This window comes from Pseudopipra pipra, chromosome 5 (assembly GCF_036250125.1).
Source record: "Pseudopipra pipra isolate bDixPip1 chromosome 5, bDixPip1.hap1, whole genome shotgun sequence".
NCBI lineage: Eukaryota > Metazoa > Chordata > Aves > Passeriformes > Pipridae > Pseudopipra > Pseudopipra pipra.
Genome location: NC_087553.1, coordinates 66645884 through 66672834, shown reverse-complemented (window position 1 = coordinate 66672834; position 26951 = coordinate 66645884). Strand labels below are relative to the sequence as shown.

Here is a 26951-nt window from a genome sequence, read left to right as displayed (position 1 = left end):
GCTGTTTAATGACTCAAAGTGATAATGTACTTAAATGGTTAATGCAAGGGTTGATCCTCCTCTAAAACTGAGCTGGGAACAAAAGCTGAAATGACTTTTGGAAAGGGAGGGACGGGAGGAATTCTGACCCTTCTCCCGGCGCTTTACAACGTGAAACCACAAAGCAATTGAGGAATCAACTCACGGCATGTGGATTAAAACGCTTCCTAGAAGCAGCTAGTACTGTACATTGCCTCAACCCTCCCTGAACTTTCTCAGTGAATACAGCAGCCTGACAGCCTGGCTTCCCGCTGGGTGGATCCTGCAACTCCAGGAGGGAATGGCACTTCTTGTTTTTAATTAGCAAAGGTGAAAGGTGAATTAAAACTAGCTGTTTGGCAAGTCAGAGCAAGGGGCTGAATTCTGAAGAGCACCAAGGAGGAGGGTGCTTTCTCCTTTTTTCCTTTTTTTTTTTTTTTTTTTTTTCCCTCCCTCCTTCTCTGAATGAATTGCCTTGCAGGAGGGACTGAAAATACAGCTTCTTCCTGAATCCAGTGGCAGAGTTACTAGAGACAGCTCAAGACACAACACTGCAGAGTAACGCCTTGGAATGTCCTCGCACTTTATAAACAATTGTCCTAGGGAGGGAATATTTTTACATGACATTTGCACAGCTTGACAAATGGCTAGCTGAGGCTGTGTGCTGCTCTGATGAACATTGAATATCATACAGAGATACCCCACAAACTGACCAAAGAGAGTGATCTAACTGCACTGGGAAAGTAGAAGTGGAAGTTGGAGCCTTAAAAACACCCCACCAAAACAACTAACAAACAGCAGCAGCATTTAAGTGAAGAGAGCAAGAAATTTATCTTGGGCAGAATGGCATCTGCCCAGGACCTTTTAATCCTGGCACTATATGGCTTGTTACTAGAGTTACCGGCTGGATGTCACGCAGCGGATACGAGGCAGCCAAGGTTACGTCTGTCACATAAAGGTAGGTCAGTGTGTCAGGTTTTTAAAGACTTTGTGCTAAAGCAGGTTCATTGACTTCACCGAATGTACTGCATAGGGGTTAAATTATGGTCCTCTGACAGAGTAAAATGTTCCTGTTAAGGAATCTTGTGAATTATTTCCTTGTACTGAACTGCATCCTTGAGCAAGTTTACTGAATTCTGGAAGACTTAAGATACTTACAAGTGATGATTTTATCCTACTGAAATACTCTAACAAAAAGTGTGTTAGATTTGCATGTCATTCTCACTTATTCTCCATGCTGTAAGGAGGCTGCCAGGTCTCTTAGTAGGAGGGAAAGAAATGGAGAAGATAACCTGAAATTATTGCTGAATAAATGCACTCTTGTGCATCATGTAACCCTTAAACAATTAAATGTCTGTTTCACTTTTAGAATTCTATCTGTCTACAAATATAGCTAAGGCAAAAAGACTGAATTCCTGTGAACCATATGATTCATTTTCTAAACTAGCAAGTGTCATCACACTATAATTAAAATGACTAACTGCCAATGTAAGTCTGTTAGCAGTTTAACTGAGTTACCCAAAGAAAAAAGTGTTATTTTTTCTGACATATGTATGTAGAATACTTACAACTTTTTTGTTTGTTTGTTTTAAATTATTTAAGTTTCAGTTACCTGAAGCCTGAACCATTCTTCCTTAGCCCATTCAGAGTGTCCTTATTCAGTTCTGGATTGCATGTGATTTAAACTCTTCACTATGGTTTAGGTTTAATCCTGTATATATATATAAATACCTGTGCACAACCATGGCATTTCAGTTCTCTGCAGCAGTACATACATTTGTAGATTATATATTTAGATATGTATGACAGACAACTATTGCAGTAGGAGCAAAAAATGTGTGTACAAGATAAACTGATGATTGGCCAATTAATAATGTTTTGATATTACCTCTTATGCATAGATGAAAAGAAAATGCTTTTCTGCTGACATTGTTGGGAATGAGCAAATTCTAATTTACTCAAGAACATTTCAGTGGTTATGCAATTGATAACTAAGCTGCATCAGTGTGAAGTACATTAGAACACCTATTTTAAGTATGGATAAAATTTCAGAATTAACATTAGCCAGAGCTCCATGTATTGACAGGTTTACTCTAAACAAGGTTTAATTGTGTTTTATATAGCAAGCTAAATTACCAGTTATAAGGAAGGGAGAAACTGAATAGGATAATTGGTCTGAATGTCTTGCTAGGAAGCTATAAGAAATGGGGTTTGCTTTTATAGGGCAGTGAAACACATTTTAAAAAAATAAATATTTGTCATGAAAAGCTTTCTTGTAAGTAAACAATTAACTGCTCTAAATGAAATAAATAATATGACCTCTCAATATATAAGCCACTCATGCTTTAACCTATGATTTCAGAGTACAGTAAGAATGCTGATTATATGATTCTTTCACATCTTTTGTTGTTGAAAATGTGCATTTGAACACTGATTTACTTCTAGATGTAATTACAAGGGCTATAATTATTATTGATATTTGTTTGCTTGTGATGGGGAAGAGAGATGAGACAAATAGACCTAATGTTATGTTGTTTCAGGACTTTGGCTTAACTGCCAGTTTTGGCAAGCTCCCCACTATGGTGCTGCAACGATTAACTGCTTCTCTGCTCACTTGTAGTACTAATTGCTTTTCTGATGGTTGGAATCAGTGTACACACTGTACATACTACTTCTCTTTTCAGCAGTGAGCCAGTAATTTGGCCATAACACATCATAACTCTGACATCATACGTCTAACATTTTCAAAGCGATCTTAAAACATCCATTTCTCACAGAGGGCCAAATGAGGGCCCTGCCTGATGGCAGTTCACTCAGATCCAATGACACAGGAAGATTTGTCCTCATAAATTTCCTCCCATGAAAACACATATTTCACCTTGTACAGTACCCCATCTCATTTTTCACACTTATGAAATGTGACTGATTTTACAAGCTGTGTTGCAGTCAGGGAGTGCCTGACCACCTATCCCCAGCCAAAAGCTGGAAATGGCATACCTGCCTGCCACCCTGGGAACAGCTCCTGCAATCCTCCCAGCCAAAAGAATGTAGCGACCAAGCATGAAGACAATGAGCAAATGTGGCTGCTGTATTCACTAATCAAAGAGGAACAGCAGGAGGGTCCCTCATCTTAATTGCTTTTACTCCATCAAAAGGCTGCTGTGGGTACCAGTGAGGTGCAGGGTAGTTACAAAGAAGTGGTCATGCAACCTCTGTGCACAGAGTTGTTTCAGCCTGTCCTGTGAGTTGCTGCTGTGGTACAGAGGATGAAGCCCACTTGCCTACATTTTCAATAGCTGTAAACTCAGTTAAAAATTTTGCTGCAAAAACCTTGAAACCTGAAAGTGAGCAGATCTGTTCACTGCCTCTCCTTGGAACTGCAGGTGCTCATGGCTAATTGGGATTCAGGCCCTTGCAAGATCTGCTAGTGCTGACTGGAAGTTAAAGGCTCTGTGATGAGTATGACATATGGACATGAGATTTTTTTTCTTGTGAAAGAGTACTTAATTAATCTATTTTAAAGTCTTGTTTCTTTAAGGAGCCAGAATAAGGCTTCCACAAATTAGAGACTCATTTGGTTTTTATAAATTCACAAATTTCTCTTTTTTTTCTTCTTTAAAAGTGATGCTCAGTGAAAGTGAGGTAGTGATCTGACAGTGAATGAGAACCTTTTGCTCTCGCTGCAAACCAGACCTTCACCTGCAGCGCACACGTGTCTCCAAACCCACAGCAACAAGATCAGGTCCTAACCCTGGTGCAGAGGGGTCGCCTGATGGATAGGAATACCACAATCCCCTTGACAATTATTGTGCAACCCCTGTTTGACTCTGTGGCCATTTACTCTGCTTCAGTGGGAGTTAATGAAAGTCTTGCATTCTTGAACTACTGTTAAACCTGTCAAGTCAATGCAAAACGGTAATGGTGATTTTAGGTAAAGTAGAAGATGGTCTTTATTCACAGTAAACTCAAACGTGGATTTTGCTATTCCTTTATATGAGATTAGAACTTAATCCTATAACCACCTTGCAGTCATTTTACGGTTTTAACTTCATTTTTAGTAAGTTGAACTATGTTTATACCCAGGACTTGAAGATGTTTTCTTCAAACAGTCAGCTTGTGTCTATTAGAAATTTTACACTGCAATTAGTAGCACTTGTGGTATTAGTGGTATGATTGTACTAAAGGTCAGTGTTTGATGATGACCAACTGAGATCTGTGTGCTCCACTAGCTTCATGTTGATTTGTAGAGATAAAAATATTACAGAGAAATAAATTTCTACATTATTAAGTTATAGGTTGATGACTACCTTTAAAAATAATTAGCTCATTTTACATACAGTACAGACCCTAGCTAATTAGGTGTTAATGGAAACCAAGCTTCAGCCCCTATTCTTTATAGGCTGCTGGTTAAATTCTTTCCCAGTATCCCACAGTTTGAGTTCTCGCAATGGGAAATATACAATTAAGGTGAAATCAGCACACACTGCGTGTTAAAAAGAAAGTATTTACATTACAGATTGAAATGGATTGGGTTTCCAGAGGACAGGAGGGATATATTTATATAAGCCTCATAGAGCTGCACTGGAAGCATGAGGACCTAAAAGGCTCATGAAAGATGTAATTGTATAATTCGGGTATTATGCATGGTGTGCTGTGTATTTCTAACTGGTTTTGGATTATTTTTTTTCTCTAATTCATGAATATGGTAAGGAACAAAGGTAATATAGTATGAAAATGAGATGAGTGGTCTCTATACAATTTTATTGCCGCAATGGGATCTGGTGCAGTCAGTTACGTACAGCGATTTGCAGATCTTGAGGGACATGTTTTCTGTTTTACCCAGTACATTGCTCTTGAGTGACTTGACAAATTTTGGAATTACCTGACCTCAGGTTGTGTAGCTATGCACTGGACAATGGTCTTGGCTGGAAAAGGTATGATTAAGAAGCAGTTGTGCCTGTCTCACCCACCCAAGTATCTCTCTTTTACTTGCTTGCAACTTTCTACAGTAGAGTCAAGCTGCAGCAGGCAGAAGGAGAGGACTGAACTTAAAAGGAATTCATCTGGGTCAAAAAATTTATTCTCCAAGCATAAGTACTTCAAACAAAAGCAGCAGATAGCTAAGGAAGGGAGAGCTGAAATTTTGCAGACAAAAAGTGATACTTCCCATGTATTCAGATTTTAGTACATAAAATGTATAATATAAAATATTTAATGTAGAAGAATTTAGGTTTCTTAGGGCTGAGTAATAATCTTTGAGGGCTGCTGAGATCTGTAACAGCAGAAAAAATATTTCATTGCCATTTGCAGGGACCAGAGTTTCAGCACACCTACTTTAGCTTTCTTGATACTTGCAATTTAGATTTTATTTTAACTAACACTAAGAGTTTCACTATGCTTATCCATGGTATCTTACTCTCTCTGTTCTTTAGCTAGGTGGCAGTAAAATTTACTAAGAGGCTAACAACTAAATTGAGTAACAAAAAATGTAGGGTTTTTTTAGACAGGCATTTCTGAATTCTGAAGTAGCAAATATATTTAATACAAGTATAGTATTTTCAATTAGTAATCAACTGGCTACACAAATCATGGCTAATTAATGTCTAGCCACATAACCTATAACTGAATCATGACTGATTCAATTTCATGCATGAAAATGTTTTCTATTTTTAACAGCTTTCCCTCTAATAGAATTTTGTTTTGAATGACTCGGAAGAATTAGTTTTCCTACCAAAGCAAATTCAAGTTCAAGAAAGTTGTTAATTCATGCTAGATGTAAATCACTTTGAATTTGCACCAGAATAAGAATTTGACTTCTGGTCTTTGCTTACATTTAGTTCAGAGAAGTCTACATCTGAAAAAGATGTATGATATTGTGTATGTATCTTTAAAACGTCTGTGCGTATATATATAACAGATTGAAGTTTTTATATTTCTTACAGTGAATTAAAGAGTAGTATCATTCCAAGGGTGTAAGAAGTAAAGAGCTGTATTATGGCTCCACATCTAAATGTGTCTGGCTATAAGGGCTAATAGCCAAAATTATGAGTGTTTGGAAAAACCAAACGACAAGTAATGTCTTTTTACCCAAATGCTCGAGGCCACATAGAACTCAACCTCAGTTTGGAAATGTCCTAGAGAAATATGCACTCTAGGCCACTTCTGGGGCAGAGAGAAGAGCTTTTACATCCCATCTCCCACCTGATAGGTAACTGATTGTTCAACAACACTTAGGACAAGATTCAGGTTTATTATTCATCCATATCACAAGAGGTGACTGCTAGCAAGTTCAGGAGTGCTTACAAGTAATCCTGGAGTGACTTGCTCACTGAGACAGGAATATTTTTGGCAGAGAATTCATGCTAGTTCCTCTCATAACTGCATTTTGTTGACAAAGGCTTCTGTAAGTATTGCTGCAGCAGAACTCTGAAGCGATAAGCACCGCCGCCGGGGATGCAAGAAGCAGACGGTTTGCTGCCTAACATCAATCACTTGCCTGTTTTTGCTTTAAAGAACTAAGTACCATCTGAAGGTGCAAGACCAGAATATCCTGCATGCTGCTGCTTCTCTGCAGCTAACTCCCTGCTTTCAAAGTGATAACACCATCTGCTATTTTAAACTCTTCATCAGATATCGTACTCATCCTTATTTCACTGAAAAAAAGTGTTATATTTTACTGAAATGAAAACAAGATTAATGCTGTTTACATGATTTACGGGATGATGTGCAAGGGTGAGCATCTGTGTCAGGCCTTTTGAGAAACTTTTGGTCAATAAATATTCTAAAACTGTGCAATGGAAATATTGCATATTATTAAAACTGCTGTCTTGGTTTTCTTCATGTAGCCAGGTAAATATGATGCAGTTATAGCATGCAGACAGCCTTAATTAGAAAAATTATAATTTCTTTAAAAAATTCATAGCTGGAAGGGATAAAGATGATAATCTTCATTTTACAGGGAAAAAAAAAGCCCTCTTGAGTATACTATTTAAAATGTTTTGTATTGGTTAGTTAATGTTTGGCATTTGTTTAAATCAGTTAAGGATTCAGGATTAAACATGAAAGAACATGTTAAAAGAGAAAAAGAATGAAAATGTTGCATTATAAAAGTCTGTAGTGCACTTCAGCTGTAATTTCAAACTCTGTAAAGAAAGGACATAATTAACTTTGAAGAAACAATATTTAAGGAGTTTTAAAAATAAACTCCATCTTTAAATTGGTGAAAAATTTAAATTGAAATTAAATTTAAATGAAACAATCAGGATTCTCTCAGAGCACAGCTTCAAAAACAAATATTACCAACTTATTGTTTCCCCACTTTTATCATCTCACATTGACAAATTCCTATTTCCCTTGATCTCAATTCTTCTGATCATCTTCAAGGCTACAAATTCTTATTTTGGAAGAGAGATTTCTCCCTGTTAAAGAATTCAGTTGAAGGCTGACTTCAATGTGCTTCTCCTCTAAGCATCTTCTGTTAGTTTCAGCTATAAATTGATATGCTTTCCCTCATGCTGCATCCTTTTGGCAAACTGTTTTATAGCAGTCAAAAGACTATTTTTTTTTCCTTTCGAAACAATGTAAAGCAAGAATGTATCATTATGTATTCAGGGTTTTTTCTTACTCTGTGATGATTTTCATGCCTATAAAAATCACCCAAGCAAAAGTATTTTGAGATAGATTTTTGGGTTTTTCTTTTGAAGAAACAACATTGCAAACACAGGGAATGGTTTCTCTGTTTTTTTTCTCAGGGTTTCTTGGTGACATTTTGATGTCCCTTTCAAAGAATTTGTAAATTGCAGCACATTACAATTGAGCACCCGAATACACTGTTTAGCTGCACTGCTCTTGGTGAATATATAATCTTAGTGACAAATCTTTGTTCCTCTTCTAGTCTCTTCATTCTTATTTCACCTGCAAATTACAGGAGCTCGAGTGCAATGGCATGTCAAAGGTTTCTTTTACAATTTCTGTGCAAGTATGTACAGGAGGTCTGCAACCACAAAGTTGTCAACGAAGGGATGCCTGCCAAACATCTTGGCCCTGGCATGACACCCAGTCTGTGTGTGTAGCCAATAGCTGCAAAACTTGGATCGCTCGTGTAGCTGAAAAATAATTTTTGGTGGAATAAAAGTTGGATCACATCTTTAAATTACTTTTTACTAGTCTCAGGTGAAAGCACATAATTGGCTGTTGTTTCTGTCATCTCTTCCTACCTTGTCTCAGTAGAGTACTTGGCATGTTTTATTACCTCTTCTGTCAATCAGAATCTGCTCAATTCTTATTAAAAGTCAACAAGAGTCATCCAATTACATGTAGTGATCTATGATTTGTTCCTGAATGCAGTGCTGTGTTTCAGACTGAAACTTTATTTGCCCCATGGAAGTGCCATCCTTTTACCTTGTAAAATCCACAATCCAAAATCAACTATGTTTACCAGGAAGCAGAAATAGTCTGTCATGTTGCCTCTTTGCCTTCCATGCAGAAACATGGTACAGTAGCACTTCCTGTAACTCATCTGCCTGTTACTGATTGACTCCTGGTACTTATATCTCCAGTATCAAGGAATAGATTAAAAACTGAAGTTTTGAATGCTTCTGCGGGTTAAGAAGTCAACACCAAGGAAACCCTGTAATGGTCTAATGGCAAAGACTAGTTTGCCATAGACATGTAACATTCAAAAATTATGTTAACATTCTTAGTTGAATTTGCTTGACACAAGTTTTTATTTCAGAAACCTAGTTGTGAAGGACACATTTCTAGTCAAGTAAGATTATATGACAAATATGAGACTTGTCTGCTTTGTGCAGTCTATTACAGTATAATCCTTATGAATACCTAATGTCAAAATACCGAAATAAATTAAAGGCCAAAAGTTTCATTTATGAAAAATCAAAAAAAGAAACCAAACTCAACCAAACAAAGCCTGTTAGCCAAAACTGGGAGAAACTAAAAAATGTCACTGATGACTTCTTTTATCTCTTTGGCCTGAGCAGAAGGTGCCCATTATTTATAAGAACTTGATGACAAGCAATATATAGTACTCTTCATACTGTGATTTGGCAGGAACAGCCAAGAAAAAAAGTTGTTAATGATCCTTGTGAAATCATGTTGCTAACATTTTTATTTCATCAGTAATGAAGAATTTCAGGTTACCTTCTCTTTCTATTTTTTTCTAAATCCCCCAAACTATATTTACATACAAATATAAAAGGTTCTCAACCAGATCCTTCCAGTATGATGATGTTTTTTGGTTTTTTTTTTTCAAACTGTTTGCAAAGTAACTCTGTAAACCAAGGAACCAGTGCTTCCAAGATAGGCATTCAGTGAACGATTTCACTCTTCTTAGCATCCTTAATGTATCTATTCTCTACTTCTTCTGTGTTTATTTTTATCTAAAGGATTCCTGACTTCATACTGTGAAGCAATTGAAACTTCTGTGGGGAGTCAAACAATGGGCTTTTTACTGTTGCTAAGTTCGCTTTATAGGCTTTTTCTTACAACACATTTGTTTAATAGGCCTAGTAAAATGTTGAATGCAGCTGTAAATATATCTTTTATTTGTTGATGTGCAATAAACATCACAGGGATGTTGGCCTTTTCTTATTCTGCTCTTTCTGACACTGATGAAAGGAAATTGTACAAAATGAATGAAAAGTGCCTTAAACTGATTGCAGAAAACAACAGTCCCCACATACCTAGGGGTTAGTACCTTGTTTCTCTTTTAACAGATGGTTTCTCCCAGCAGTGTTACTAAAACTTAATAATAGTAAAATAATAGGTTACTTGATGTGAGGGAATTATTCCAGATAGCACTATTCACTGGGGTCATCACTGAAGGTCATTTTTCATCCAGAAAGCTAAAGGTTAGCAAGCATTGCTCAATTCCATGAGCTCCTGCAACTCTTTAGTTATGATTAAGCCAAGTGCTTTCCTGTGGATATATGGTAAAAGCCAAGAGTAAAGGAAAATAAACCCATTCCTTTATATATTAAATATGTCATCTCAGTTGATTGAGAATAGTATGATGCAAAGCTTGAAAATATGTGTTGTCTGGGAGCCCAGAAAGACGTAAGCTGTCTAAGAGATCTTTTTCTTATTAATGTTCTTACTGAAAAAATGTCTTGTCTTCACATGCCTGTGTTTACATGCAGTAAGTCATTATTTTCTCTTCTCTGCTTATCTTAGGCATGGCTATGTCCTCCTGCATATTTTCAGATTACACAAGCATCTGGGATAATAGTCATTTCTAAACATACTATTGAGATGGTGTTAAAGTATTCAGCAGGTTGAGCATTTATTATAGCTCAGAAAAAGCCTGTAAACAGTCCCAAGCTCTTTACTGATTCCATAGTATTCCTTGTTGAGTGACTGCAGCTTTTGCGAGTTAACACTCAAGCACTGCAATGGGCTATTTAATTTCTAAAATACTTGAATTTTTGTAAATAAACACTTCACATTTAGAAGACAAAGTTACAGTAAAGAGTGGTTCTCCAACTATAGCTCTGAATGTAGCACACTGTCCTGAAAGTTTACTGCTACATATATGAACCCTTTAATACAAAAGTAGAAGAGAAGCCTGATTTCATTGTTACTAAGGACAATAGCAAACCTCCTACAAACTTTTGTGATGAACAAGTTGACAAGATATTCCTTGTTCCTGACTTCACTTTCTGAAAGAGGCGATCCATTTGTTTGCTGCACTACATCTAAAAGCGTGTTTCTGTCTCTCCTGAGTTTAGGAAGATAATGGCCGGCTTAAAGCAGAGGCCTTGCTTACAGTCTGATAAAAGTAGGTAAGATGGATTTGAGATGAATGTCTGATGATAACTTTTGCATGTTGCAAATTCAAGAATAAAACCCTTTGGCTGGGAATGACTTACTGAGAGTTTCCAAGCAACAGCACTATTGCCCTGACAAAGTATAAGTGAAGATATTATTACTAAGTAGTATTTCTTTGATCTAATAATTGTCTGGAAGATGAGGATGGAGGTGTAGTCACTTTAGTGACCTGACCTAAGTGGCTCCCACGGCTACTGGACACAGCTATCTCTGGACCACAGTAATGACTCTGGTGTGCTCTGCATCTGCTTTTGTGCACAATATGCTGATTTAGATTAAGCTTGATATGCTTAGGTTAAGCAGCTTTAGTTTACACTAAATTGAAATAGGTGAGCCACTCTGAGCTTCCTGTCAGAGCTCAGCTACTCTTTGGCCAAGAAGCAGTAAAAAACCAGGTTATATATAAGCTGTTTAAGTTATTTCCACCGCACACAAAGTGGCCTTATAGACTATATCCTAAATCTTTGATTCTATAAATATTTGGTCATGTGTGTGTACCTTTAATTAGACAAATTAGTCCATCGATTAAAAGTTGGTTTTTTTTACAAGACCAAAGTCTAAGGCACAGATTCTTTGAGGCAATTCCTGTAGTGTGATTGATTAAAGTCAATCATGACAAAAGTTGTTCTACTTTGCCCATAGCCCAGGCTTTACCAAGCAACAAGAAACACTGATAATTTTGATTAATATGTATAATTTCACTTTCCATTTTATTCTATGGTTAAACACTTATGAAAAACTTGATACAACTCATCATGCTCTTTTGTTATCAAGAAGATGGTATTTTTAGAAGATGCTTCTTTGATGATTTTATAGATGCTTTAATATGTGTGGGTACATGTCATTTAGGACTGTGAAATAGATATTAGAAGTGCTATATGTGGTCTCTGTAATTTTCTTGACACGGAACAACCCCTTACTTTCTTAGAAAATGTAACAAATTACTTCATAATATCAGGTTAATGGATTGGAATTTTTTTTGTGGTTTCACATTTACTGCTTTAATGTGTAATAGCACTAAAACCCTTGAGCTGTAAAATTAGATCTCTGGGCTGTTGAAAACTCCTTGTACTCTTAATTTAAAAGTAAAACAAAACAAAAAGCTTACAGCATGGAGATTTGAAAATAATAGTAACTAATGTTTATACATTCTTGTGAAACAACTCCCGAATTGTGCTGTGAAGTTGATAGCAGCATAGAAATGCTCTACCTTGGGATTGTTGAAAGGTAACAGACATACTGACATGTACTGACATCTGATACTCTTGCCTGGGAATGTTGCAGGAACCCATGGGGAATATCTGAAAGTTAAACTTGTCATGTCCTAGCATGTTTTATATTTTAAATGGTGTAAACTATAAATTAACGCACAGAAAGTATATTTCTAGTCTATGATGAAAAGGTGCTTCAGAGTCTTTCTAAATTAGTCATATGTTATATGAGTGACTGTAGCCCTGCTTCAACATTGTTACCTCTGTGTTTAATTGTTCACAACATGATGGTAAGTTTCTACAGATGTTGATTTCTGTGCAAATTTTGCTGCAGTGATTTTGCTTTATAAGTGTTTGGTCCTTTAGTCTGTAAGGTCTGCTCTTGCAGGCATTGTAATTTTGATGGCAGAGGTTAGGCATTACAGCATCCACCTGAGCCCCATAATTATGCTTGCAAGTGCATTACAGTAGCACAGGGTAATAATGTGTTTCTATTGGCATCTTGGAGTTCTGCAGTTGCTTTCGCAGGGATTGTAATAATGCTGGTACTACTTATTCACTACAGGATTGTTTACAGACTTTTAAAAATGCATCTGAGACCACTAAAGGGTGGAGGTAGACCCCCAAGAGCAGGTTGCATAATTGGATTAGAAAGCCCTCAGGCTGACCTTAATTCTGTTGATTGGACAAGATTAACCAATCAGTTCCTAACCCCAAGCATTTACTGATTTTTAACTCTTATAAAGACCTTACAGCTGCTGGTAGCTAGCTTGGATGGTGAACTCCAAAGATCTGATATGATGTTTGTCGAAGTTATGGTACCCATAAAACGTCTTTAAACCAAATCCTTTTATAATTAAATTATTTCTTTTGGGAAAGATGAAAACCTGTCTTTCACTGAGGATTTTTCTGTTGGGTTGATTGGATCACCAATAATGCGTTAATAATCTATTAGATTTGACAAACCTGGATGTATTTTGAAATTTTATAATGAAATTTCAACAAGCTCCTGGGATCCTCTAGTATTTGTCTTGCTAAATCTCATAATTTTTTTTCCCAGAAGAATTATACAACCTATGTGTGAGAATAAAATTTCCTTCCATCTACCTATTGTTTTGCCTAGTGAGACTGAAATGCTTTTGAGTAGCTTGACATCAACAATAAGAAATATGAACTAGGACATGTCTCAATAGCAGGCAAAAATTAAAGCAGAAGATAAACTTGAAAAGTGAAAGAAATATATTCCAGCCTCCTGTATCCTTATATCACATGTCCCTTGGGTTTCTCCTTTTCTTTCCTCTACTGAAGTAGTTTGAGATCTTTTCTTTATCACTAGCTTTTTTAGTATCTTCACTTCTTAACAAAACACTTAATTCTTCCAAAGTCATACTCACCTTTCCTTATCCCTAATATTTTCCTACTGCAGCACACATAACTTTATCCCGGGCACTGAAGTCTCCCTTTTAGCACCTCCCTCTCAGGTAACCTTCAACATTATTTCTTCAACACTTTTTATTTATTAGCCACTGTTTTGGTTCCATAGGTGGGTCCAAAGTAGCAGAGGTATAATTGTTTCTGCATGTGCTTGTTAATCGATCAGTTTGCGTGTGTTAATTGAACAGTTGTCTGCTAATTTTATTAATTGGATTATGAGTTTGTTCTCCTTTTCGGTTAAGCGACTAATGGAGTATTTCTATTTCTTAACTGGTGATTTTCATGAAACTTGGAAAAACTGACTGACCTTATTCCTCAACCATTTCCCATAAAATTTGAAATTGATCAGTGGGATCTCATGTGTCATAGGGAACACGGATTGTGTCACCAATTGGTAGAGTGTTCCAGAACACCTCATTTTCTTAGGAAATTAGACTTGTTTTCATCACAAGAGAATCAAATAATCTTTACTATGATAGATCATTTATATCTTTTGGTTGTTCCAAACTGGTAATTCTGTAGCAAAGTCAGATAACTACTGCCATTTTAGTGGTGATGAAATTATCTTTTCCAACAGTTTCTATGGGAATTTCAGTCTCCTGTGTTGCAAGTAGGTTCCTAAGAAATCCAAGTGATATCAAAGCATGATTTAGACTGAAGGTATTTTCTTATTTCATGAGCTAAAGGCACCAAATCTCTGTTCTTAAGAGTTAAAAGAATTAATATTAATAAAAACATGGGGTTTGGTTCTGAAGTTTGTCCTTTAACGATAATTGGGAATAGTGCCATAAGTGAGTATTTGGAAGACAATTCCTGTGCTACTCCTTGCTTTCAGACAGGTTAGGATCATTGTCCTAGCCCTCCCCTGCAGGATTTTGGCATGATCTTATTCCCGGAGGAGCCTTGGAGATGTACATACATTTGGAGCATTCTGCAGACAGAATATTAAAACAAGAAGTCAAAGAATGAAGAAGGTTGCCCAGATCAACATAGTGTTAAAGGAAAACAACATCTGGGGAAAAAAGACCACGTAAGATCTGCATGACTGTGGAAGATGAAAGAGTCCCCACTAGATAAAGTATGGGCTGGAACTTTCAGAGAAGGCTGGATAGCTGGGCTAGTGACACAAGGCTTCATTTACCCTAAATCAAACCCACTATATCAGTATCAGTAAGTTTTTACCAAAAGTCTTGTTAACATGAACAGTTAAAAAACCAAGCTGCTCAGGTTAGCAGCTGACAAGTGTGTAGACAAGCGAGATAAAAAATAAAATCTATGAGTATCTGAGCACATTCTAATTTAGAAGTAATAACAAAAAACCATTCTCTATTTATTTTGTATTATCTTAGATGGTGTCATTCACAGCTCTGAGTGATAAACTAGTAATAAATTGTTATGTGCTGTGCTAACAAGCAATTTTATTTATCGGTAACCTCCAAAGTACTTAAGTACAACATTTTATTTAAAGTGCTTTGAGATACAAAGTTAGATAAACTAACCTTTTTCCTTTCACTGATTGTGCTGGAAATGCATTCCAAAAATTCTACTGTGCTGATGAAACCAAATTTCTCCTTAAACTGCTGCCATTTATTCTTTTGTAATGTTTATCTAGATACTGTTAATTAACTTCAATTTTGCAGATAGTTTAGGAATGTTAAAACAAGGCTGGTTGTCTCTCCGTTGTCAGAAACAGTAACAACAGTTTGAAAGGGTAAATGATGGGTGTTGTCCCTCAGTTCTAGTTTCCACAAGAATGCTTTGTTTTGCTCACAGTTAAGTATTTAATTCAAAAATTTCATGTGAACTATCTCTAGCAATGACTGCCATATTAATAAATTGAGATACAGCATTTTTCTTTGAAGTCCTAGTTTTTGAAGTTTAAGAATAAGTATTAGTTTTTAAAGAATTTAAAAATTATAGTCTTCAGCATTGCAAAGAATTCTTAGAAACAATAATGGACAGTAAACTGAAAGAGCTTTGCATCTATTTCTGGAAATATTACATGCTGTTTTGGAAACTCTGATCCACCATTAGAAGAGTTCCCAAGTTTGGCAAAATTCCATTTTTTGATGAATGTTAATAAGTACTAAAAATATATTATCAATGAGTTTAAGTGATGTTTTTTCTCTAGGACAGAGGCTTATCATTATTTGAAACAGCTATGTCTTGAACAAGTATTTCCTTGAATTATTGTGGTGAAGAACAACTGCAAGCAAATGTTCAGTTGCTCCTTTCCTCCAAGGTAGCGTGGGTGACACACATCCTGCAGACAACTTACCTGGTTTTGAATTTGGCTACACGTTGTTCAAATTTTACTGTAGATTTGCAAATCATAAATGCAGGACTCAGGAACAGAGTTTGCAATGGTTTAACAAGTCACGTGTCAGCCGGGTGCACATTTACAGAGTGCTGTGAATATAAATTAAAGAAACTTCACAGGATAATTGTTAATTTGAGGCCAAAATTACTTGATTTGGACGCATCTATTTATCACAAGTCAGCTGATGTATGTTAAATTGTCATCTCATCATAGCTTGGTCATGCGTCAAATCCCCATCAGTTCATGTTCATGGTTTGTTCTCTTCTGTTGCCTTCAGTAGGCTGTTTCTTTCGTTTGAAAACGTTTCTGCTTGACAAAAAAAAAAAAAAAAAAAAAAAAAAAAGAAAAGTTGAAGACTCATTGTTTTGCTAGTGGAGTTTTTAAAATTCATTTTCCTGATTCCTTAAGGTCCAGAAATACATATGATTGGTGTCATGTGTTTAAGTAGCTTCCAGCTAGTAATAGAAGGATTTAAATTAAGTTATGTCAGTCCTTTTATTGTATTTTTGTAGAAGTTTTGCTTTTGGTTTTGAATGTCTTTTGAAATATCAGATCATAAGGTTAACCTTTTTCTTTTTTTTACTTTTTAGATATTATTCCTCCTCTAAGAGAACTAAATTAAATTCCGTTGTGGTCACCATTACTTAATGTCTCAAGTATAACTATTTTTTCAGTTTTTGACTAACGTTTCCTCAGACATGTTCCAGAACAAGTCATTCCAAGAAGGAATCATTTCACATGCAAAATAAAATTTTCTTTATTATGCCAGATAATCAGTTCACAAAAGAGATGTTCAATATATATTTTTAATATAATATTATTCTTTTCTGTAGCCTCACTGATCTCAGCCAAGACTGTGTTATTAACATTCTCTCCAATAGAATTACTACCATGTCCTTATGGTTCTCTCCATGTTCTCTACAGATATCAGTTCAAGAAATAAATACACTTCTTATATTTTAGAATATACACACTTTGTTTCAACAGTTGTATTATGTATAGCTTCTTTCTTGTATAACATAGAAGAGTTTCTACACATTCTTTTGTGGCATATGCCTCTTCCTCAGTTTTGGAGAGTCTGAATGAAGAAAAGCTTAGAGCTTAGAACAGAGGAGTTGCTGTCATGTCTGCTTTTTTTTAAAGTTGAATACAAATCTGAAAATACAGAAAGCAGCAGTTAACTTTTCAGCTCAAGGTACAGGATTTACTTTGACTTACCAAACTAATTGAGGGGAATTTAGTTAATTTCAATGAGTTATTACATTTTAGTTGTACATGCTTAAAACTTCAAGAAACTATCAGTTTTTGTTTAGAGTAATTTTTATTTAATGTCTGGATGAGGAGCAGGTTTACTTTTGACTTCCGAAGTGGTCAATTTTTTTTCAGAGATGAGCTTTACTTTTTTTAATCTGCTCCTTTAAACTTCCACTGGAACATGGAAAAAGTCTAAAGAATTCCAGTAGCAGCAAGTTGTGTGTTAACTCTGAGACGTGGGCAAACACCAACTGAATTGTAGTTAAAATGATTCAACTTTTGATCTAAGACAAATGTAAGCTCTCAATATGCAGTAAATTCTTGGGTCAAATTTATTTGGCAAAGTTGATAGACTGTGTTTCTGATGTACTGTTCAAGCTATCCAGAGTTTAATAATAGATGAAACTTTTTTTCTTTCCTTGGGTAATCTGGAAAGAGGGTGACATAATTGAACAGCACAATAGATCATTCATGACTACTGAATAAGTGGCATATTTTTGTTTTCCCAAGCTGAGCATCTCTAAATTGAATACTCTTTTGTGTCTGGTTTCTATGCTAAAAGCATGATTCCTTTGGATAAGGATTTTATAATGATGACTGATGATATAAGAATATGTGGGATTTCTTCTGAGTTGTAAAAATCAGTGCATTATGAATGCAGAAATATCTGATGAATAATACATTGTATTCTATGTAATTTTAAGATTAACTTGTCTTTCAGATGTTGACCAAATAGTTATAGAAAAGTATTCTACAGGAAAAGGGGAAGAGAAAGGACAAGACCTCCCTACTTAAATATTCATCACATTTGTATTAATTCTTGTGCACATTAAGATCAGTTGGACAAGATTTGAGCTATATATCACATGAGGAAGCTCAAGTTCGGCATATCCTCTGAACATGTGTTTGGGACTTCTGTGAACATATCCTCTGACGTTTTAGTGCTTCAGTTGGCTGAGTCTCTTGTGATCTTTTTAAGATTGTGTTTCAAGATTTCCAAACTTGTGTTTTTGGAAGCTCAATTAGTTTTGTTTTCACTGCATCCTCACCGCAAAATTAGGACAAAACCAGTTCACATACCATAGCCCAAACTGGGCTTTTCACTTTGTTTGCAGCACTCCTAAACCTAAGCTAAGGTTTCTTTTGTGAATGAGAACCTTGTAAAAATCCAGGTTAACAGTGTAGTGAAGAAGAGTGAAGATGAGTGATCTTTTCAAATGTTAGTTCTTTCTTTCTGTTCATAGCTAACTAATTATCCTCAAGGTATTGGAAGCATGCTCATGTTTTTACTGTCTGGGAAATAAAGCTGAGATAAGGCTCTGGTGATTGCTAATCATATTCAGGGAGAGTATTTCTCTTTGATTCATAAAATAGCATGATTAAATATTTTTTCTGGATTTTTATGAATCTACACCTAGTTTCTGGTTGTTTATATTTCTACAGTCCTTTTGAGTGATTCCTGTGATTATGTGCTCTTAGGACTCTATGGCTGGACCTATAAGAGAAAAGAAATATTCTGTGAACAACCTCTGGAACAATTTCAAGGCGATAGGTGGAAAGGAAAAGGAGAAAGTCATTCCTTGGTGCCTCCTCCCATCCTAAAAATTAGAAAAAAAGCAAACAAAAACCCTCCAAAGCAACACCTCTAAAAAAACACCGGAGTTGGCTTCAGGATGGTATAGATTAATGTGTTGAAAGTAGGTAAGGCTGTGCCACATTTCCTCTGGTGTGATTTTATAAAATTACCTCACCAGGCTTTGTGCCTATACATACTCTCATCACCCACATGCTTCAATCATGATGGGTATATTATTCACATCTTGTTGTGAGAATCCATGGTGAGAATCTGGGTCAACACAGTAGAGTCAGGGAGGAGAAACTAAAAGCGTCCTCTAAACCGATATATCAATATCTGCATAATCTTGACCTGTGTTTACTGTATTTTTAAATGCTGCCCCATGTTGCAGAGTTAGGGACACATATCCACTGAACAAATGGGTGGTCTTCCTACTCTTTCAGATCTGCAGTCAGTAGAACAGCTGGGTTATCTTCCTCAGTAGGACTCTTTTAATCTAACTAAAATGCTAATTGTCATGCTGTGAGACTACAATACTACATTTGATGTGGAAACATAACATCTGAGAGAACTGCAGAAAAGATCTTGTATCTGAAAGCTTGTTGCTTTTTCCAACTCTTTTGTCATTAGAAGTTGTAACCTCTTTGTTTTCCTTACCTACATTCTAGGAAAATCATAAACAGACTCCACAAATAAAACATAGGAAGCGACTGACTTATTTTAAAAGTAATTGCTAGCAAAGATTCATATAATGACACCCTCCAAAATAATTTGTTGAGATGAAAACCAAAACAAAGAACAACAATATTGTGGGATATTAAATATTTAGATAATTTATCTAAATATCTCTGCTATTTCCCTTGTGCCTTGTTTTTACCCTTGTAGTTATAACTAGGATCAGAAATAGAATCAGAAGAATCAGAAAGGAAGATATAGAATTACAGAAAAGTCCCTCAGATATTATTTTCTTTCTATATTCATCCCATCTTAAATAAGGCAAATAACTCTGAATTTCTTACATTGTAAGTTCTGCACTTGGGAATATAGTTTGAGGTAAGCAATTTGAGAACAAATTGGCTATTTGGAACTGCTGGAATGGAAACCAATGCTGCCTTTCTACATTTACAGTTGGTCATCTCAAGGTGCCTAGCATAAGCACATTGAAAACAGATTTAAACTGAAGAACTATGTTGCATTATTCTGAAATATGGTTTGACAGAATTTGACACAACCTTAAATGCCAAGTTTTCACTTGGCATGATAAATATAATTTTTCAAAATGGCCTCTTTTTTCCTTTTTTTTTTTTTTTAAGCTGCCTAACATTTGAAAAGGAGATGTGGATTTCTCTTTACTTGAAATATTGTCATATTGTTGCTCAACCAATATCTTGAGTTGGAAGGCACCAATAAAGGTCATTGAGTCCAGCTCCTGGTGGTGCACAGGACAGCCCCAAGAATCACAGCATGTGACTGAGAGTAAATGTGTTCAAACATGTTTTGAACTCTGGCAGTCTTGATGCTGTGACAACTTCCTTGGGAAGCCTATTTCAGCCCAACCACCCTCTGGGTGAAAAACCTTTCCCTAATATCCAACTTAAACCTCCCCTGCCACAGCTTCCTGCTGTTCCCTAGAGTCCTATGACTGGTCACCAGAGAGAAGAGATCGGTACCTACCCCTCCACTGCCCCTTGTGAGGACTCCCCTCAGTCTCCTCTTATCCAGGCTCTAGACCCTTCACCATCTTTGTAGCCCTCCTTTGGACACTCTCTAATAGCTTTATATCCTTGTATTGTGGTGCCCAAAACTGCCCACAGTACTCGAGGTGAGGCCGCCCCAGTGCAGAGCAGAGCGGGGCAATCCCCTGCCTTCACCAGCTGGTGATGCTTCGCCTGATGCCCCCAGAACATGGTTGGCCCTCCTGGCTGCCAGGGCACTGCTGACTCATATTCAACTCACTGTGTTCTACTTATTATTATTATTTCAAACAACAGCAATAGCTGCAGAAAATTTTCACTCTGATCCCAGGTAAACGAAACATGGATGAAACAGGTTGTGTGTATGTTTATGTATCTGGCCATTTTTTCTCTTTGTGAATACACAGCTTGGCCTATGGAAAATAACAGTGAAAAATGACAGGGTGGATTGCATAATTTTTTACATACAGTCTTGAAAAAGATATATCCCTGCTCAAATAAGAATATAAATTTTGTTATAAGTTGATACTGCTTCTTTTTGAAAGAAGTAACAATAATAAATAAAGATATAAAATAATCTCCTCATAGAAACCATTGTCACTTTTCACATTATGTGAATGATCTTTAGAGATAAGTCTATATACTGTACAGGTCCTGACTTGAATACCTTGTTATTTACTATTTGGTTCTTGTAGTGTTCTGGATTTAATAATTAATTAAATATATTTGTTTATGTCTTTAATCAATAGTGTATTTTGAAAATTGTTATTTTGCTATTTATAAAGCCCGATAGCTGTTTTCTTCTGGCTCCATAAATTGCTTATTGATTTGAGGAATATATTAAGAGATTTAAGACTCTGCTATATGTAATACTTATACATTTATACACAGTATTTCAATACCATACTTCAGTGTTCAAAAATGGCTTCCTTGTCATTTTAATACCACTTGAAGTTCCAAAGCCAGATTCCCTTATCCTATGGGACTGTATGGAAAATAGATAAACTGTTACAATTTGTGGGTTAACTTTTCTTAGATGAGTAACTTTTGTAGTTCCCCCTGGCAGGAAAAGACATCAACTACCTTCTCCTTCTCCCATCAGTAAATCCAGACTTTCAAAGGATGCTGCAGAACACTGAGACTTAAGCAACAAATCTCATGTTTTCAATTTTCTCTTCAAGATCTCAGTTTTGAGTAGTCTGTGGGACACTAAAATCTTGCACAGAGCGTTACAATTGCTGTTCACTGTGTAATTGAGAAGTAGAGATCCCTGGTGTTTCATCTTGCAAGGGAATAGATCCATGGAGTATAACCAGTTTCCTGGACTATTAACTGAGTCAAGGATAGAGTTTTCTACTTCATTATGGATCAGTTAGACAGTTTATCCTTCTTACAGATCCAAAAACCCACATCTCTTCACATCTTGTGGAGCAATATTTTTTTAATCCTATATATTGCAATAACTTATGTCTTTCACCAGCAGGAAGTCCTGTTATTCACCTTCAGTGATAAGTAGCTGAATATATTCAGAGAGAGAATATGATATTCACAGTTAAAAACAGCTATTCAGTTTGCTTTTCTCCTACTCAGCCTATTCAGTTAACTAGCTGAATTCCTACAATAGGTATCGTGATGACTGTAACCTCCAAGACAGCCATCCAAAAGTGGGATCATCAGAGCAGAAAGCATCAATACTGGAAGAGTTTTCTTTGGTGATTGCAAAACCTGGTTTGCAGCAGCAATTGTTTCAATAAGAGTATGTCTTGCCTCAACCTATACACCTTAAAGTGATAGATTACAAAAAGATGTTTGGGCAAGTGCACAATAATAACCCCTGAGCAAATTTTGTCCATACCTGGCCATTTCTATAATGTTACTACAGAAGAGAAATCTGAAGATTCTAAGACAAATTGTGTGATCTGGTTTAATTATTTAAGTATTTGTACAAAGAGTTTCACAACTTCTGTGTGATAAATCAATGTAAAGTTCATAATAACAGAGTAGGAGTTAGGGCTGATGATGACAATGATGATCATTTTATTCCTTAATAAATACAATTATGTGAAATGAGTCCAGTCTACACCTGGCATTTCAATCATCATACTTAGAACACCTTTTCTTTCCAGAGTGACTACACTCTAATTCATGAAACAAATATTTCAACAGCAGCAAAATTTTCCTCTCTCTGGAAGAGTAGTATCATTTTGAGATACTGAATAATCCAGGAGTTAAAATTTTCTTTGCTACGCTACACGTGCATAAGTTTTTACTTACACTTTCTCTGGTTATGTCAGGTACTTGTGTTTCCCAGTACTCAGTTTTAGTATACTAAGACTCACTGTCTTTCCCACTCAGTACAAATCAAATTGCATTCAAATTCCAAATTCATTTCAGTTTACATTGTAACTCAGTGTAAACTGGTATATCATCCACAACTCGAGTGGATCTACAAGATTTCACTGCTTTACATCAGTGCAGTTCAGTATATCTGTTGCTTTCTTAGGCTTGTAGAGATGCGTAGGGTGAGCCCACATGTGTAGTGATGGATGAGAATTAAGTGGACGTGGTAGACACACAATACTGCTGCTCTGGATTAGCTAAGTAGGCTGAAACAAGGTTTTGTAGGAGCCAGTGAAGGCCTTTGCTCTCTCTGAAATGGGGTGCATCACCAGTAACAACCTCTCCTAAAGGCTGGGAGCTGCTTGACATATTCAAACTCTCTTGTACTAAATCAATCAACACACCTGGCTACCTAGTACCGGGTTGTGTTTGTCATTTGCACTCAATCTTTGGCATCTCTCATGAATCCTACAGGGAACAATTCTCATGAATCCAACAGGCTGTGATTAATTCACTAAATTTACTAAAAATCAGTGCTCTGCATTGAGCTTCCTGGGCTATGCGTGCCTAGCTGTGTTTTTTTTTCAGCAGATATCAAGGTGGTCTGATCAGGTGGCCTTTAGTAAACACCCACAACACTGTTACTCATGTTAGCCTGGCCCTTAATTCTTACCTATAAGCTCTCAATATATTCCAGTCACTCTTCACCTAAAGAGCATAAGGAGATGATAGTTTCTGTTAGCTGATATGAGGACATTATTCTGTCTGTGGGCTCTCGTTATATATATTGGTTAAATAATATTATATACCTACTACTATATATATGTGTTAAATAAAGGTAAAGTTTTTTCAATAAACATATATGTATAAATACAAATATTCTTCTAACAACAGCTATAATATGGCATTTTTTATGATAATATCTCTAGTGCAAGAAAGTCTCTTTTCATATGTCTCACTGTTGAAATAGTACAACCTGTACTGTGCACACAGGGTCAGGATAGAGTGTTATAATGTTATCTTATATCCTTCAAATTTCTGGGATGTTTCTGATTTGGCATAATTCAGTCCAGCTCTCTTGAATGTAAAGGCATGTATAGGCTTAATACAATTTCACTGTCAATAGACTCTTAATTTATAAAGGCAGTTCTGATACTCTTTCATCATTAATGTTCAGTTTTCAGATGGTGCACTTTTTTTTTTCATTGGATTTTAAGCAAACATATGAAATATATCATTTTAGCTGCTACTGCATGCCTGAATTCAAAAAGAAAAAGAAATGGAGGAAGTTTTATCCTGTTTAACCACAGCATATTTTTTCCATCCTCAGGGAAAGAAAAGTAATTCTAGTTGAAAAGGATATTTTGTTATGTATAGCATAATGTTTTCTCTGACTTAATGGATTTCACTGTTTTAGAAAGCATTGGAAATGGAAAAAATTCCACACTAACAACTAAAATCACATCACATTGCTTTAATTAAAAGCAAAAAAACCTTAGAAAAAAGAGCAGAGAGAAGCATAGATTCAGTAGTATTCCTTTCTCTGAAAGAAAGAGATTTCCAGGATATATTTTTCTTTAGAAGCATATGTAAGTATGCTTAATTAACATACTCAGAGATATTTAATAATGAGCAATTAGTTTTAAACTGAGAGAAGCAACTGTCACTTCAATAGTTTGGATATATCTTAGGACTCTGCAGGCATTCAATTTTCATAAAGCATCACTATGACTGGGTATTTGATATAACTATGGAAGAACTCTGTGGGATCCATCCCACTATCCTTTAACATTTTTAGCACCATTCCCAATTATGTTCTGAATTAAAATCTTACATATACAGTCTCATAATTGCAAATCCAGTGCCTAAGATGCCATGTCTGGAATAAAGAATTTTAACTAGTGATTCCACTCAATCCACTTGAATTACTGAAAACTCTCTGTTTGCAGGGTCATCCCTACTGAGTTAATGCTTCATAAAAAGTAAATACTAATGTGAATAGATTTTGTAAGTATTGGTGGAAAGGATTTTTTGTTGTAAGTACCTAAGAAGTGTAATTCTTCACATGAATTTTTTAGATCATGAGAAATAATAAATATATTTTTCACAAAGAACTAAAGCAACATGTTTCTTTTCAGGCAAATGCAACCTGAAAACAAAATAAACTTTTCTGTAACTCAGCCATTTTAATTTGAGTTAAACACTATCTTACACCTCCTGTTGCTGACTGTTCAAATGCTCTGATTCTTGCTTGGCTCAAGTACATTATAACCAAATACAATTTAACCATAAATCATTGACTGTTCATGTGTGACTTTATTACTGAAATTCCATGTGAGCTGACATTTTCAATGAAGAGATTTCAGTGACCAAGTCCTTATCTAATCCACTTAAATCCCTTTGAAAATCCTATTATTAGCTATTGAATTCTTCTAATGAGTTATTTCTAAAACTACTTATCTACCTCTCAAATGATATAATGTAGCACTTTGAAATACACTTGTCATTGAGGAGAACAGGTGTTTTTTAGGCAACATTTCTTAACTGTTGAAATAAAGTAGTTTTTTTTGTTGTTATTATATGTAATTCTATATATAGGTATATAATTCTAATTTTTGGCTAAACATGCAGCAGTTTAACATCATATTTAATTATCTCCTTTTGAGAAAAGTATAAAAATATTCTTATTAGAAAAGTATGAATTTTTTAAAGACATCTATAAAAATGACTGCTCTTATATCTGGCAATATAATCTAGCACAGCTTCTATTTATCATTCTCCCTAAAATGCGTTATATATATTTTAAATTGTATATAAATTTTTAATTAAATATTCATAAACATAACAATTTCAAGAAGAATTCAAAGCTTTTCTAATATTAGTTGAATTACAACATTCTGGCATATCTATATGTCTTCAGTTATTAACATTTTTTATGTTATAAATGCCTTATCTATTATGGATGTGAGTGAGATTAGGGTGACATTTGCACAAATCTGTAGCAAGATTCTTCTGTTCCCAGGGAGCACAGCTTGGCTTTTGTCTGAAAATATCTGTAGTATTAAACTCAGTTTTTGTTGCATGCTGCCTGTTCTTGCTGGGAAAATAAATATTAAAACAATTAGAGCAATTACTATTATTCTGGCATTATCCATAGGATTTAATGTACCATCTCTCATTTTTCTGATCTTGTAATCTAGTGAAACCTAACTTTATAATGTTATTCATCTGAGAAATTAATTCAGTTTTTATATGCAAATGTCAAATTCCTTACTTATATTGGTTAAATAATTCTGAAAAACAATTAAGTTGTCTGCAGCACATAGTACTGCAGAGACATGAGTTATACTGTATGATTTATACGGACAAAACAGGGTTCAAGATCTAGTTTATGAATTTGTAATTACACAGCACAGAAGGCCAAACACAATCACATGTATTGATGTCTGAAATTTCTCGAAGATAGCCATTTGACATCATCCACGTTAATTTTTGAGTCATTCATTTTTAATAATATCCTCTTTTTCTTTTACCTTCATAATCAGATCTGTAAAGTTATTTTTAAAGTTATTCTTTCTGTTTGACTGAAATAATGGTTAGGAATATGGAAAACAGAGAAGGGAATAAGTCTTGTCTACTAATTAGAAAACATCTCAAGTTCCACTGCCCACATCTGAAAGAAACACAGCCTAATAAAAAAGCAACATGACAGGAAAAGATTTAAAAAAGACTTTATTTGACGCGGTTAAAAGCTAGTTGGAATGGAAATACACTTGGGATGAAAAGTGTATATATAAAATAAAAGTTTAAAATTTTACATAAGTAGCTTTACTCAAGTAAGAGAAAGATTTGAATATTTGGTTAGCAGAATGACAGAGGTGCTTAATGGTTGGAAGTAAAATCAGACATTTTATAGCACTATACTGTGGCCATTATTTGAGTGACACTATAGATTAAATTGATTTAAATTATACTTTGCTATTATAGCTATTAATTTCTGTATCACGACTATTTGTAACTTGACTTTACTTTTCCCTTGGAGATCTCAGAGCACTTTAGAAGATGTACAACACTCATTAAAGATGTGGTTCTCATTTAATCAGCCATCTGCCTGGTTTACTCATTTGGAAAGCCGACATGTGTCTTCTGCATTTATGTAATTTTTAGTGCCCTCTTCAAGAGAGAGTTCAAAGCAACAGCATGATTCTTGTGCATGGCAACTGTGAAAAGTCAGTCAGTTTAAGCTCCCCATGCTAGTACCA

General features: G+C 35.5%; 1 protein-coding gene across 1 annotated transcript in view; it reads left to right on the top strand.

The window, feature by feature from the left end:
* Window positions 1–534: 534 nt before the first annotated feature.
* Window positions 535–26951, top strand: part of SEMA3E (semaphorin 3E) — a 134529-nt gene continuing 108112 nt past the window's right edge. Inside the window, exon 1 of the mRNA XM_064656445.1 lies at window positions 535–976. Within this exon, the coding sequence (XP_064512515.1) occupies window positions 862–976 (115 nt within the window). The 5' untranslated portion in view covers window positions 535–861. The remainder of the gene's footprint in view (window positions 977–26951) is intronic.